We start from the raw sequence: 12796 nt of genomic DNA, 5'->3' as shown, positions 1-12796 counted from the left end.
TGCTCTGCTGTTTCATTGGAGGACCGCTTAGCAAGGCCCTCCCCTCCCCCCCCCCCCCAATCTGCTGAAATTACAGTATGAGCAATTCATTGCTTTTAGCCAACAGTGTGTTCTTTTAATGCTGGGAAGGTTACAAAGTTAAGCTTTGTGTGATTTGATTTAAACACTTAATCAGTTTAGATGCTTTTCTCTTATAGCCTGTAGAGCATTGCACACTGAAGAAATGGGAACTTTCAAGGACTGGGGTGAGGCAGGAAGCACAGTTTTGGCTCCTGGGACATTGCTGAGACAGGCAATGGAACCAGAGACAGCCAAATAGCAGTTCTGGACCCCTGAAAGATAAGGGAAGGCAACAAGAGGTGCAAAGGCAATACAGGGTAGAACATGGAATGAGGCAGTGTGGTATATTGGAAATGTGTGGTAGATCTAGTGTTGAGGACTTGGGTTCAATTTCCCAGCTCTCTTACTTACTACCTATGTGACCCTGGGCAAGTCACTTAACCTCCGGATCTCTGTTTTCTCATTTGTAAAATAAAGGGATTGTATTAGATGACCTAAGGTCTGTCTCTTCCAGCTTCTAAAGCTATCTTTATAGTGCTTAGAAGCAAATCTTAATAGGTGAACCACAAATCTGTTATATACTTTTTAAAAAGTTCACCCGAAACATTTGTATTTATTGGAAGTAAAGCAAAGTAAAATAAAACAAGGAGATGAACTATGTAACTATTATGTACTTTTTTTTTTTGGCAGGGCAGTGAGGGTTAAGTGACTTGCCCAGGGTCACACAGCTAGTAAGTGTTGTGTCTGAGGCCGGATTTCAATTCAGGTACTCCTGACTCCAGGGCCGGTGCTCTATCCTCTGTACCACCTAGCTGCCCCTTATTATGTACTTTTTAAAAGAAATAAAGCCTAGGGTAGCTAGGTAGCATAGTGGATAGAGTACCGGGCATGGCGTCAGGAAGACTTGAGCTCAAATCCATTCTCAGATGTGTGATCTTAGGCAAGTCATCTAACACTATTTGCCTCAGTTTTCTCATCTGTAAAATAAACTAGAGAAGGAAATGGCAAACCACTCCAGTATCTTTGCCAAGAAAATCCCAAATGCAGTCACAAAGAGTCACACACGACTGAAAACAATTGAACAGCAACAAAATATAAAGTCTGGAGAAGGGCCGTTTGCTCTTTATGAAAATCCCAGAACAGAGCAACAAAGCCTAGTCCTTCACTGAAGACAATTGGGAATGATAAAACTAGGGACTAGAAGAAGGCAAGACTTGTGGGCTCTCCAGAGGCAAAAAGGGTGGCATCATGTGAAGCTATAGAAACATTGAGTCCAGCTTTGGTGTTGATAGAGACTTCCAGCAGAAGTAACCCCTCATCCCAATTCAGGACTACAATCTCAGAAACTAATGCACTTTGGGGAATGGAAACCCTTCATTCATTCAACCGATAGTTTCCATTTTGATCTTTTCATCCTCCTCATCGAAAACAGTATACTGAGCTTGCCTAACAAATATTTGTTAAATTGGCTTGGAGTGGGTTGGATTGGGTCACTCCACCCAGGCAGGAAACCTAAAAAGAACCCAGAATTATCTAAATGTTCTCATCTATTGCTTTTCAGGGTAGTTTATTTATCCAGAAAGGATCTCAAGTGTAGAGATTTTTCTTTTCTGCAGGACAAACACAAACTAAATTACTGTTGTCTGTTGTTGCTAGCTGAGCTGTGCTTGGTTATTTATCTCTCTTGTTTATTTAAGAAAAAAGTTTTTGTGCCTCTTTTTTTCTCAAAAATTATCAGTTGCTGCATACAGTCAGTTCTCCAAGGAATCTTTTTTTTTCTTTTTAAACTATGCTATTGAAAACAGTTATGACTTCAGATGAAGGTTCTTGTCTCATGATATGAGACTTCCTGCCACCTAAATCTCCTGCAGATTTAGAATATTTGGTTGGAGAAATTACCCAGCCTTAAAATGAATGTTGTTGGATGATGTCTTCCTGAGTTTTCCACCTAAGAAGCAGCAGGCAGGATTTGTGCAGATTAACGGAAACCTAAGCCAATAAAAATTCATCCTTCCTGAAGATGCTGATGAACTGGCAGATAATGAGTTCTGGTTGTCCTTATGCATGTCAACAAGTTTTCAGGACTGTATCTTTTGCTAAAATATTGCCAAAAACTCTCCACTGAGCTCATTTGGGAGAAAACAAGATAAAAACTGTATGAACTAGCAATTAAAAAACAACAACAACTAAGCAAGTTAGGACAGAGGAATGGGGGAGGGGAAAGAAGAACAACATTTTCAAACATAAATTTCAGAAAATAATGCTATGGGCTCTTTAGTTATAGAATCATAAACCTAGAGGTGGAAGGTCCAGACCTCAGGTCATCTGGTCCAATTCCCTCATTTTACAACTTAAATTTAAAATAAATATTTTTTTTAAATGAGGAAACTGAGGCCTAGGGGATTTAAATGACTTGTTCAGAGACAGACAGATAGTAAATATCATCAAAGGTAGCATTTGAAGCCTAGATCTCTGAACTTCTAGTGAGGACTTTCCCCATTGTATTCTAGTCAGATTGACTTTTGAGTTATCTATATTTTGATCAAGTAGCAGAAGACAGATGTCTGAATGCCAAACATAAAAGCAACACAGTGGTAATAAAGAGCCCTTGAAAATGTATTGTCTTGGGGGCAGCTAAGTGGCATAGTGGATAGATAAAGCACTGGCCCTGGATTTAAGGGGACCTGAGTTCAAATGCGGCCTCAGACACTTGACACTAGCTGTGTGACCCTGGGCAAGTCACTTAACCCCAATTGCCTCACCAAAAAATAAAAGAGAAAGAGAAGGGACCTCTTTTGTGTGATAATAGTCTATACATAGTAAGAAACTCTTTCTTGTACCTTTCCCATCTCTGCACTCCCCTTCCCCATCCCCCACACCCCCATTCTTTCTTCCTTACTTAGCTAACAAAGGCTTCTCTCTTTGTTTTTTTGCAGCTGCCCCAATCAATATAGGTTTTATATGTATGTGTAGCTATGTAAAACCAAATTCAGTCTTGTATATGTTTCCTTTTTGTTTTATAGCCAGGACAAGGAAGGTGGCTAAAGGCTTCTTAAAATGAGAAAATTTTAAAGTTGCAGAGACTCTTAATTGTCATCTAGTCCTCTTTAATTGAAATCTCTGTCTTCATAACTTCCATCTAGTTGTGCTAATTGTGCCCTCATAGGCCATACAGGACAAATTTACTCCCTCTGCCGCATGAAAACCCTTGAAATATTTAAAGACTGTGGTCCTATCTGTACCCCTTGAGCCTTCTCTAGGCCCTCCATTCCTTCATTTGCTTTTCATATTGCACGATCTCTAACCATCCCCGTTACCAATGGAGATGTTACACTTTGTCAATGCCCTTCATAAGCCATGGTATCCAATATAATTTGGGACAATTGAAATGAATCAAATAGAAGCATAAAGTCTATACATAAGGGGTGAGGGAAGGAGTCTGAGTGGAATACTCCACTTCATATCCCACTGGCATTCCATTAACCACAAATTTATAGTTTCAGAGGCAGCATGATTTGTCTCCATAAGGAGAACAGCTGTGAATTTTGACAAAAGCTATGCTACAATGGTCCAAAATGTCAGGTAAATAGATCAGTGAATAGAATCTAAGAAGAAAGGAGTAACCCGATGTGATAAGTGGAAAGAGCTTGCTAGCTCTCTCCCTCTCCATCTTGCTCTCTCCCTCCCTCCCTCCCCCTCTATCTTTCCCTCCTTCCTTCTCTCATATCCCACCTCTGACATTTATTACCTATATGACCTTGGGCAAGTCATTTATCTGCCTGTACCTCAGTTTCCTTATCTGAGGTCACTTCCAGCTCTAGATTTATAATATTTTTGTTTGTTTGTTTTTTGTGGGGCAAATGAGGGCTAATTGATTTGCCCAGGGTCACACAGCTCGTAAGTGTCAAGTGTCTGAGTCCAGATTTGAACTCAGGTCCTCCTGAATCCAGGACCAGTGCTTTATCCACTGAGCCACCTAGCTGCCCCCTCTAGATTTATAATTTTATAAAGAATAAAAGCTCTAGGAACAAAAGGGGTACAAGGCAATTAGGAAAGAATGTGACTGAGGAAGGGCACTTCTTCCTGGTGCTAGAAGAAGTCATAATTAAGGCCCTTCAGACCTTCCTGTCCATAGCATAGAAGGGTATGGCCAACCCACTTGCTTTTATCCTGATAGAAGCCTATAGATGAGCCAGACAGAGGGTTTTAGTTTTCCATATCTCTGAAATACAAATTAATTTGTGATCTAATGGATGTGATTTTTCACTTCAGTGATGCAGATTGCGGCCCATCCTGTGTATCTATTGTCACCTCTCTTTCTATAACTTTGTCACATTGACTCCACCCAATGTGTTATAGGGCCTCCATTTCTCCTGACATCATGAGAATACTAATGCGCAACCAGGCCCCATTGGTTAGTCCTTATTCTCACTTTATGAGTCATCCTCCATCTTTTTTGATCATATGACCAATCAATTATTTGTTAAAATTATTAAGAGTACTGAGACAAAAATGAAATGGTAACTGAGCTCAAAGAAATTTATCTTTTTTTTTTTTTTTTGCTGGGCAATGGGGGTTAAGTGACTTGCCCAGGGTCACACAGCTAGTAAGTGTCAAGTGTCTGAGGCCGGATTTGAACTCAGGTCCTCCTGAATGCAGGGCTGGTGCTTTATCCACTGTGCCACCTAGCTGCCCCCTGAAACTTATCTTTTTTAAGAGGTTATAACATGACAAAATAAGCACATACAACATAGATACAGCTTTATTTTAGAGGGAAAACACTAGAGTTGGGAGGAACAGGCAAGATCTCATGTGAGAGGTAGTGTTTGAGCCACGCTTTGAAGGACATTAGGGATTCCAAGAGATAAAGGCGAGGAGGGAGAGTACATTCTAGACATGGGATAGTGGCCTGTTCCAATTTATAAAGGCAAGAGCTAGAATGTGATGTGTGAGGATCAGCAGGGTCATTTTGGCTGGACTAAAGAGTACACAAAGGAAGGAAAATTATAATGCTGGCTGGAAAGGTGGGCTGGAGACAAGTTGTGAGGGCTTGAAATTGATTTTTTTGTTTGTTTTTTGGCAGGGCAATGAGGGTTAAGTGACTTGCCTAGGGTCACACAGCTAGTAAGTGTCAAGTGTCTGAAACTGGATTTGAACTCAGGTCCTCCTGAGTTGCTTTATCCACTGTACCACCTAGCTGCCCTGAGGGGCTGTGTATTTGAGCCTAGATGTATTAGGGAGTCATTGGGTTTTATTGAGGAGGAAAATGATCCGGACAGACCTTGATTTAGGAATAGCACTTTGGTGTCTGGGTGGGGGATAAATCAGAAATGAGATTTCAAGGACATCTTTTTGCTCTGGGTTCCTGATAGTTCCTGTTTTACTATATATTGCAGCCTTTTCATATCCACCCTGTTCCTCTTCAGTGCCCTCTATGTGACATTCACTTTTAATCCTTCATAGACAGTGGTGTCCCATGATTTAGAACCATCTGATAACACTAGTAGAATATAGGTATTAAAAAGATGGGTGTTTGGATGTCATCTGACATGGATGTGAACTATTACTATCATTATTAAAGAAAGGTGAATTATCATTATCGTTATATTATTATGATGATGATGATGATTATTATTATTATGACTGCTGTCATCACCATCATCATTATCTACTATGTCTGGTGGTGCTGAATACTGCAGATGAATTTGATAGAATAGAATGCATTGTTTTTTGTCAAAAGGATTACTAATATGCTTACCCAATGTTTTCTTTTTCTTCTAGTCAAGGACCCTTGTCATCCATTAGAGCTGTAATCAAGAGAAGTAAGTTTCTTTTATTTTCCCCTCTATGTTTTGTACCATTCTAATTTCAAATGATAACTTAGATTTCCAACAAGTGCTTCTGTTTTATAAGCGGTCTAATTGACCCAACTGAGAAACATAAAGAATAATAAACCCCTAGACAATAATAGCGGTGATTCTTTTTCCTTGTTTTAGACTTTCTCTTCCTTAGGAGTCAGTTGTTTGCAACAAGAACATTTTTTGCCTTAACTCCAGGGTCTTGTTTTTGGTTCTGTTTTTTACTGTTTGTTAGATTCTAGGGTATCCGTCTACTGGGTGGGACAGTTGGTTCAAAGCTTACTGGAAAGTGGTGGATCAAGGTTAAAATATTCTACCCTGTGTGACCTTGACCTTTGGGGGTCTTAAGTTTCCTCATCTGTAAAATGAGGTGGTGAGGCCAGATGGATTCCAAACTCCCTTCTAACTCTAAATCCTTGGTCCTACTTAATTCAGTAATCAATAATAACTAACATTTATATAGCGTTTACAATGTACTGGAAACGGAACTAAGTGCTTTCCAAATATCTCATTTGATCCTCATAATAACCCTGGGAGGTAGATGCTATTATTTTCCCCATTTTACAGATGAGGAAACTGAGCCAAACAGTGGTTAAGTGATTTTCCCAGGGTCAGAGACAGCTAGGAAGTATCTTAGGCTGGGTTTTTTTTTAAAGTTTGGGGTTTGTTTGTTTTGTTGTTGTTGTTGTATTTTTATTTTTCCCCCTCCAATTAATTTTATTTATTTATTTTTCTTGCCTTTTTGAAATTTAGGCAGTATTTCATTTTTTCCAATGACACATAAGGACAATCTTCAACATTGATTTTTTGGATAGATTTTTGAGTTCTAAATTTTTCTCTCTCCTCTACTTCTTCCCCAAGATGGCAAGCAGTCTGACATAGGTTATACATGTGCAATCATATAAAGCATATTTCCACATTAGTCATGTTTGAAGAAACAGAACAAAAGGAAACAAAACATGAAAGAAAAAAAAAACAAAAAAGGTGAAAATAGTAAGATTCAATCTGCATTCAGACTCCATCAGTTCTTTCTTTGGATGTGGAGAGCATTATCCATCATGAGTCTTTTAGAATTGTCTTGGATCATTGTATTGCTGAGAAGAGCTAAGTCAGTCATAGTTGATCATCACACAGTGCTACTTACTGTTACCGTGTACAGTGTTCTCCTGGTTCTGCTCACTTCACTCAGGATCAGTTCATGTAAGTCTTTCCAGGATTTTCTAAAATCTGTGAGGCTGGATTTGAACTCAGGTCTTCTCGACTCTAAGTCTGGCACTCTATGCACTGTGCCATCTCAGTGCCTCAGAAGTGTGTGTGTGTGTGTGTGTGTGTGTGTGTGTGTGTGTGTGTGTGTGTGAGAGAGAGAGAGATTTCTCTCTGCTTCCCTATAATATCATTCTATATATTAACGAGATATAAACTAATGGCATTTTAATGGTTATTTTTTTTTAATGTCCCACCCAGTGCCTTGACACATTCTAGTTATCTATGTACATTCTTCTTTGCGAGCTATCATGATGTAGTGAAACTATCATAGGATATGGAGTTAGGACACTGGGTTTGTATCCCAACTTTGCCACTTACTACCAAGGTGTAAGCTTGAACAAATCACTTGTCTTCCATGGGGGATCCTTTAGATCCTCGTCTCCATAATGAGGAAGTTGGAGCAGATCTCTTCAACTCTGAATCTATGACCCTGTGATCTTTTGATGCTACATTTAAACCAGCACCTAGATGTTTGGGCTTGCATTGAGATCATCAAAGAGGGCAATGTGGTATAATTGAAAGAAAAATGAATTTAGATTCAGAATTCCTGGGTTTAAATTTCAGCTCTTCTATTTACTAAATCTGTGACCTTAGGTAAGAGTTTGGGAGGTGATGGTATACTGGATAGAGTACTAAACTTGGCATCAGGAAGACATGAATTCAAATCCTGCCTCAGATACTAGCTATATGACCCTGAGTAAGAGACTCTGGGTCCCTTAGCTGCTTTCTGCCTCAGTTTCCTCATCTGTAAAATGGATATCACAGTAGCACCTGCCTCCCAGGTTTGTTGTGAGGATCAAATGAGATAACATGGAAAGCTCTTAAACCCTTAAGCACTATACAGATGCTGGCTAATATTGTCACTTCCCCAGATCTGATTTTTCTCATCTGTAAAATGAAGAGGTTTGACTGGATGGCTTTGAAAGGCCCTTCTTGCTTTAAATCTTTGATCTTCATAGCAAAGGATTTTGCGTAGCGTTTCGAAGCCTTAATTAAAAGGTGGTAGAAACTCATGAAGACGGTTCTAAAGGGAGAAGGAATAGTCATATTTGTAGATATTCTTAAAGGCATTGGAACAGATGCTTTTAATTCAACAAAACAAATATTAAGTATCTACCATGTACAAGATACTGTGCTGGGACCTGGTGATGATAAGAGAAAGATCAATGAATTTGTGAATGGAAGGAACTCAATATGGGAACTACCCTTTTCCCCCTCATCCCCCACCCCCCAATGTTTGTTTTTTTTTAAATATAATTCTAGAACCTCTCCATGACTTAGTAGGTAAGTCCTAGTTAACTTGATATGCATACAGGTTAACTGACTTTCCCAGGATCACAAAGAAAATAAGTGTCAGAGACTGAATTTGAACTGAGTCCTTCTCTTTTTGGGGCAGGGTGGGGGGCAGTTGGGATTATGTGACTTGCCCAGGGTCACACAGCTAGTAAGTGTCAAGTGTCTGAGACCGGATTTGAACTCAGGTCCTCCTGACTCCAGGGGCCGGTGCTCTATCCACTGCACCACATAGCTGCCCCTAACTGAGGCCTTCTTAACTCCAAGCCCAATGCTCTAAACACTAAACAAGTCTAAACAAGTCTAGGAAAGACCTGGGTTCAGAACCCTTCCCTCCTGCTTCCTTCCTGTGTTACCTTTCACAAGTCTCTTTATCTCTCTGCTACCCCGGTTCCTCACCTGTGAGATCCTTCCAGTTCTAAATCCTACGAGAAGGTGGGTTCCGTTGATGATGTTTTATTCCCTAGCCAGCCTATATATCATTTCTAGCCAGGGGCAAAGGGATAGAGACAGGAAAGAGATTCATGGAAGACGCTTACATTTATTCCATTTAAACTGGCCTGCTAGCTGTTCCTGAACCTTGACATTCTAGCTCTCATTTATTTGTATAAGCCATAAAGCGTTCTTCCCACCTGAATGGAATGCATTACCTCTTCATCTCTGTCTCTTAGAATTCTTATCTTCCTTCCTTCAAGGCTCTCCCAGTTCAGGCTTCGCCTTTTCCATGAAGGCTTTCTTTCCTGTGTCCTGTTTGGTAGTGGGCTCTTCTTTTCCACACACCTTGTATTTACTTCTCTGGGTTCCTCTTGTATCACTCCCCATCTCCCTTCTTTTAGTCAAGGGCCATTTTTTTTGTCTTGTCTTTCTATTCCCAGCACAATGCCTTGCTCATAGTAGACCCAAGAAACGTTCGTTGAATTGAATTGAAATCCATCTTATTAGCTTTGGCCCTTCATCTTAGCCAGTTGAGATCTTTCACTTTTCTCACAGGGTTGTAAAGATAATGCTTCCTAAAACTCAAAAGTTTTCTTGGAACATGAATTATTACTGTTGTTGTTATTATCATTATTAATCAAAGGATTGTGATAAGCTTCTGTATGTAAGCACAAGATGCCTACAGCTACTGAATATATCCAGATCTGATAGCAATTGGTCTTCTGTGGAGACTGAGGTGGGCAGCTAGGTGGCACAGTAGATAGAGCACCAGGCCTGGAGTCAAGAAGACTCATTTTCCTGAGTTCAAATCTGGCCTCAGACTTACTAGCCATGTAATCCTGGGCAAGTCACTTAACCCTACTGTAATTTCCTCATCTGTAAAATGAGCTGGAGAAGGAAATGGCAAACCATTCCAGTATCTTTACCAAGAAAATCCCAACTAGGGTCACAAAGAGTTGGATGAGGCTGAAAAACAACTAAACTGACTGAAAGACTGAGAAAGGGAGATGATAGATCTCATAGAAGTGACAGAATATGTGAAAAAAGCGAGAATGGACTGAGGCAAGCAGAAAATACAGAAGTATATTGAGGAAAGCATCAGAACAGTATGGCTCAAGGGACCCGAGTTCAGATCCTGAGAGCCTCTCTGGGACCTTGTTACACAGATCCTTTGACCTCCCTGTGCCTCAGTTTCCTCATCTGAAAAATGAGGGGATTAAACTAGATGACCCCTGAGGTCCCTTTCAGCTCTCCATCTATAACTGTGTAGTTTCTATCACATTTGGCCTGGATTTCCTGACTCATTTCAGGGATGGTCCTTCCAGTTATCTACCTAAGTTTCTGCTTCCTTCAGGCTACTTAACTTTTCTCACTGTTCTCCACCACAATGAAAGTATTTTGGCTTTGGAGGTATTGAGTGGACGTATGATGTGGTGGAAAGAGTGGCAGATATAGAGTCAGAAGGCCTGAGTTTTGAGTCTTAGCACTCCTCCTTATATCCTGTGTAACCTTAAACAAGTTCCTTTGTCCAAGTTTATTTTATTTGTAAAGTAAAGGGGGAGGGCAGCTATGTGGCACAGTGGATAAAGCACCAGCCCTGAATTCAGGAGGACCTGAATTCAAATCCGGCCTCAGACACTTGACACTTACTAGCTGTGTGACCCTGGGCAAGTCACTTAACCCTCATTGCCCTGCAAAACAAATAAAATAAAATAAAGTAAAGGGGTTGGACTAGGTTGTTTCTAAAGCCCCTTTCAAGTTCAGATCCTATGGTCTGAACCCAGACTTCCCCAGAAAACACTTGCTAGGGGATCTTTCCTGTAGTACTTGGGTGCCACGCACCCAAACTCCTTAATTTCTGCCACTTTATTACAAGATATGTAGAAAGTAAAATGTAGGAGAAAAATGTCTTGGGACAATTAACTTTATAGCCTCAAATGCATTGTTTCCTGTCAATTTGCCAAAATAATCCACCCAAAGCAAATTAATGTTGAGAAGAAAATTTTTTTTTAATTCAAAAAAGTAAAGAAATTGGATTGTCAAATATATATAATATATTGAAGTATTAACATACTTTGAAATTAGTCCTTTCAGAAGGAACATTATAAACTAATTTCTCCTAATGATCTTAGTTAATGAACACCTTCTAGTTAAAATTACTTGGGTATATTTCAGTGGGGTAAGTAGGTGGCAAAGTGGATAGAGTGCTGGACCTGGAATCAGGAAGACTTGAATTCAAATCTAATCTCAGACCCTTACTAACTGTGTGACCCTGGGCAAGTCACTTCCCCCCTCTTTGCCTCAGTTTCCTCATTTATAAAATAAGTTGAAGAAAATGGCAAACCATTCCAGTATATTTCCCAAGAAAACCCCAAATTGGGGCCATGAGTCAGCCACAGCTGAAACAATTCAGCAGCAACAAATTTCAAGGGATATTTGTCTGTTTAAACATAGAATTCTAGAGGTAGAGCTTAAAGGGGCCTCAGAGACCATCTAGTACAACTGCTTCATTTTATGGATGAGGGAATGCATGTCCAAGGAGTTTAAGTGACTTGTCAAGTTCACAAACTTAGTAAGTATCAGAGACAGGATTTGAAACCAGGATTTCTGATTCTAAAGTCAGCATAGATATAATCCTGGGGGCTCTTTCGATGATAATTTAGCAGGCCCTTGGAACCTTGGTTAATTTTTTTTTTTAACTTTTTTCCTCTTTGTGGGAACAAGCATTGGTTAAAAATCACAGGTGTGCTTGTTGCTAGTTCTTTTCCAAGTGTAGGCAGCCTGGTTCCCTCTTTTTCTCCCTTTCCTCTTCTGTAACCCCTTCTTTTTTTCCCTCAGCACTCATGAATAGTGCACAGAAAAAATGCCCCGTGGAAGAGGTATGTCTACAATGATAACTTGATGTCTTTTTAAAGTATTATTTGTACCTGGTGCCTGTGGAGAGATGATTGTGGCACACTTGGGGTGAGCTTTTCTGTTAACAGAATTCCATTGTGAATCAGGTTTACTATTGAAAGAGTCAGTCTCACTCTATGCTTTTAGAAAATATAACCAAATGAAGCCTGAAACTGGTCTAGCTCTTCAACAGTAGGAAACAATCAAACCAATTCCAATTGTGAATCTGGGAGAGCTTCTGGATTGGAGGATTCAGGATTGGCATTTTCAGATATTCGAAGTGCATCCATCCTACCAGCCTGTGGTGCATTCATCTCCCTTCCTTCTGCTTCCTGGGCTGATTCTGGCCCAAGCCGTGGCTGCCATTGCTGCAACACTGCCTGTCCCAGGGTATAGTCTCCTTATTAAGAGGGAGATTTGCTAGAGAAAATCAGAAGCAACTAAGTAATTTTTAAAACGGGAGAGAGAGTAAACTCTCAATGAGGTTCTTCCTGAGTATTATAGGAAGAATTGAAAGAGCACTGAAAAAGAGAGCACATTGGAGAGAAATGTGGGCAGCTTTTAAAAGGATTACAATTCTTTTTTGTTCATAAGATTTTATTATTCAGTGGTACAGTATTTGTGGATTTTCCTACCTGTGAAAAGCTATCGAGTATATCCCTCACTTAGGAAGAACTTCATGTGACAAATGTAAAATATTCTCAAGAATAGGTTTGATTTACCCTCCCCCCAAAAAAGTGAAAAGCTAGACCATGTTATCACCTTTTGAGTTTGAGATTTTGTGAAAATCTCTCTAACATTCAGGGAGAATACAAATAACTGAGAGTTTACATTAAGCAGTACTTGATGAATATGTAAAAATATGTCTTAATTACACATTTAGCAAACTGATTTGAACCATTTTAGGTTTAATCATTTACTTTTTAACCATCTCCTTTTAAAATAATAGTAATTTTAAGGCTAATGAAATTTCAGAGAGTGAGTAAATA

The 12796-nt window shown here is 39.7% G+C and overlaps 1 protein-coding gene across 1 annotated transcript in view; it reads left to right on the top strand.

The window, feature by feature from the left end:
* SH3D19 (SH3 domain containing 19) overlaps positions 1–12796 on the top strand; it is a 239087-nt gene that overhangs the window by 147291 nt on the left and 79000 nt on the right. Inside the window, exon 3 of the mRNA XM_043973453.1 lies at positions 5842–5882. Within this exon, the coding sequence (XP_043829388.1) occupies positions 5842–5882 (41 nt within the window). The remainder of the gene's footprint in view (positions 1–5841; positions 5883–12796) is intronic.

This window comes from Dromiciops gliroides, chromosome 6, assembly GCF_019393635.1.
Source record: "Dromiciops gliroides isolate mDroGli1 chromosome 6, mDroGli1.pri, whole genome shotgun sequence".
Taxonomy (NCBI): domain Eukaryota; kingdom Metazoa; phylum Chordata; class Mammalia; order Microbiotheria; family Microbiotheriidae; genus Dromiciops; species Dromiciops gliroides.
This window is presented reverse-complemented; position numbering and strand designations above follow the sequence as displayed.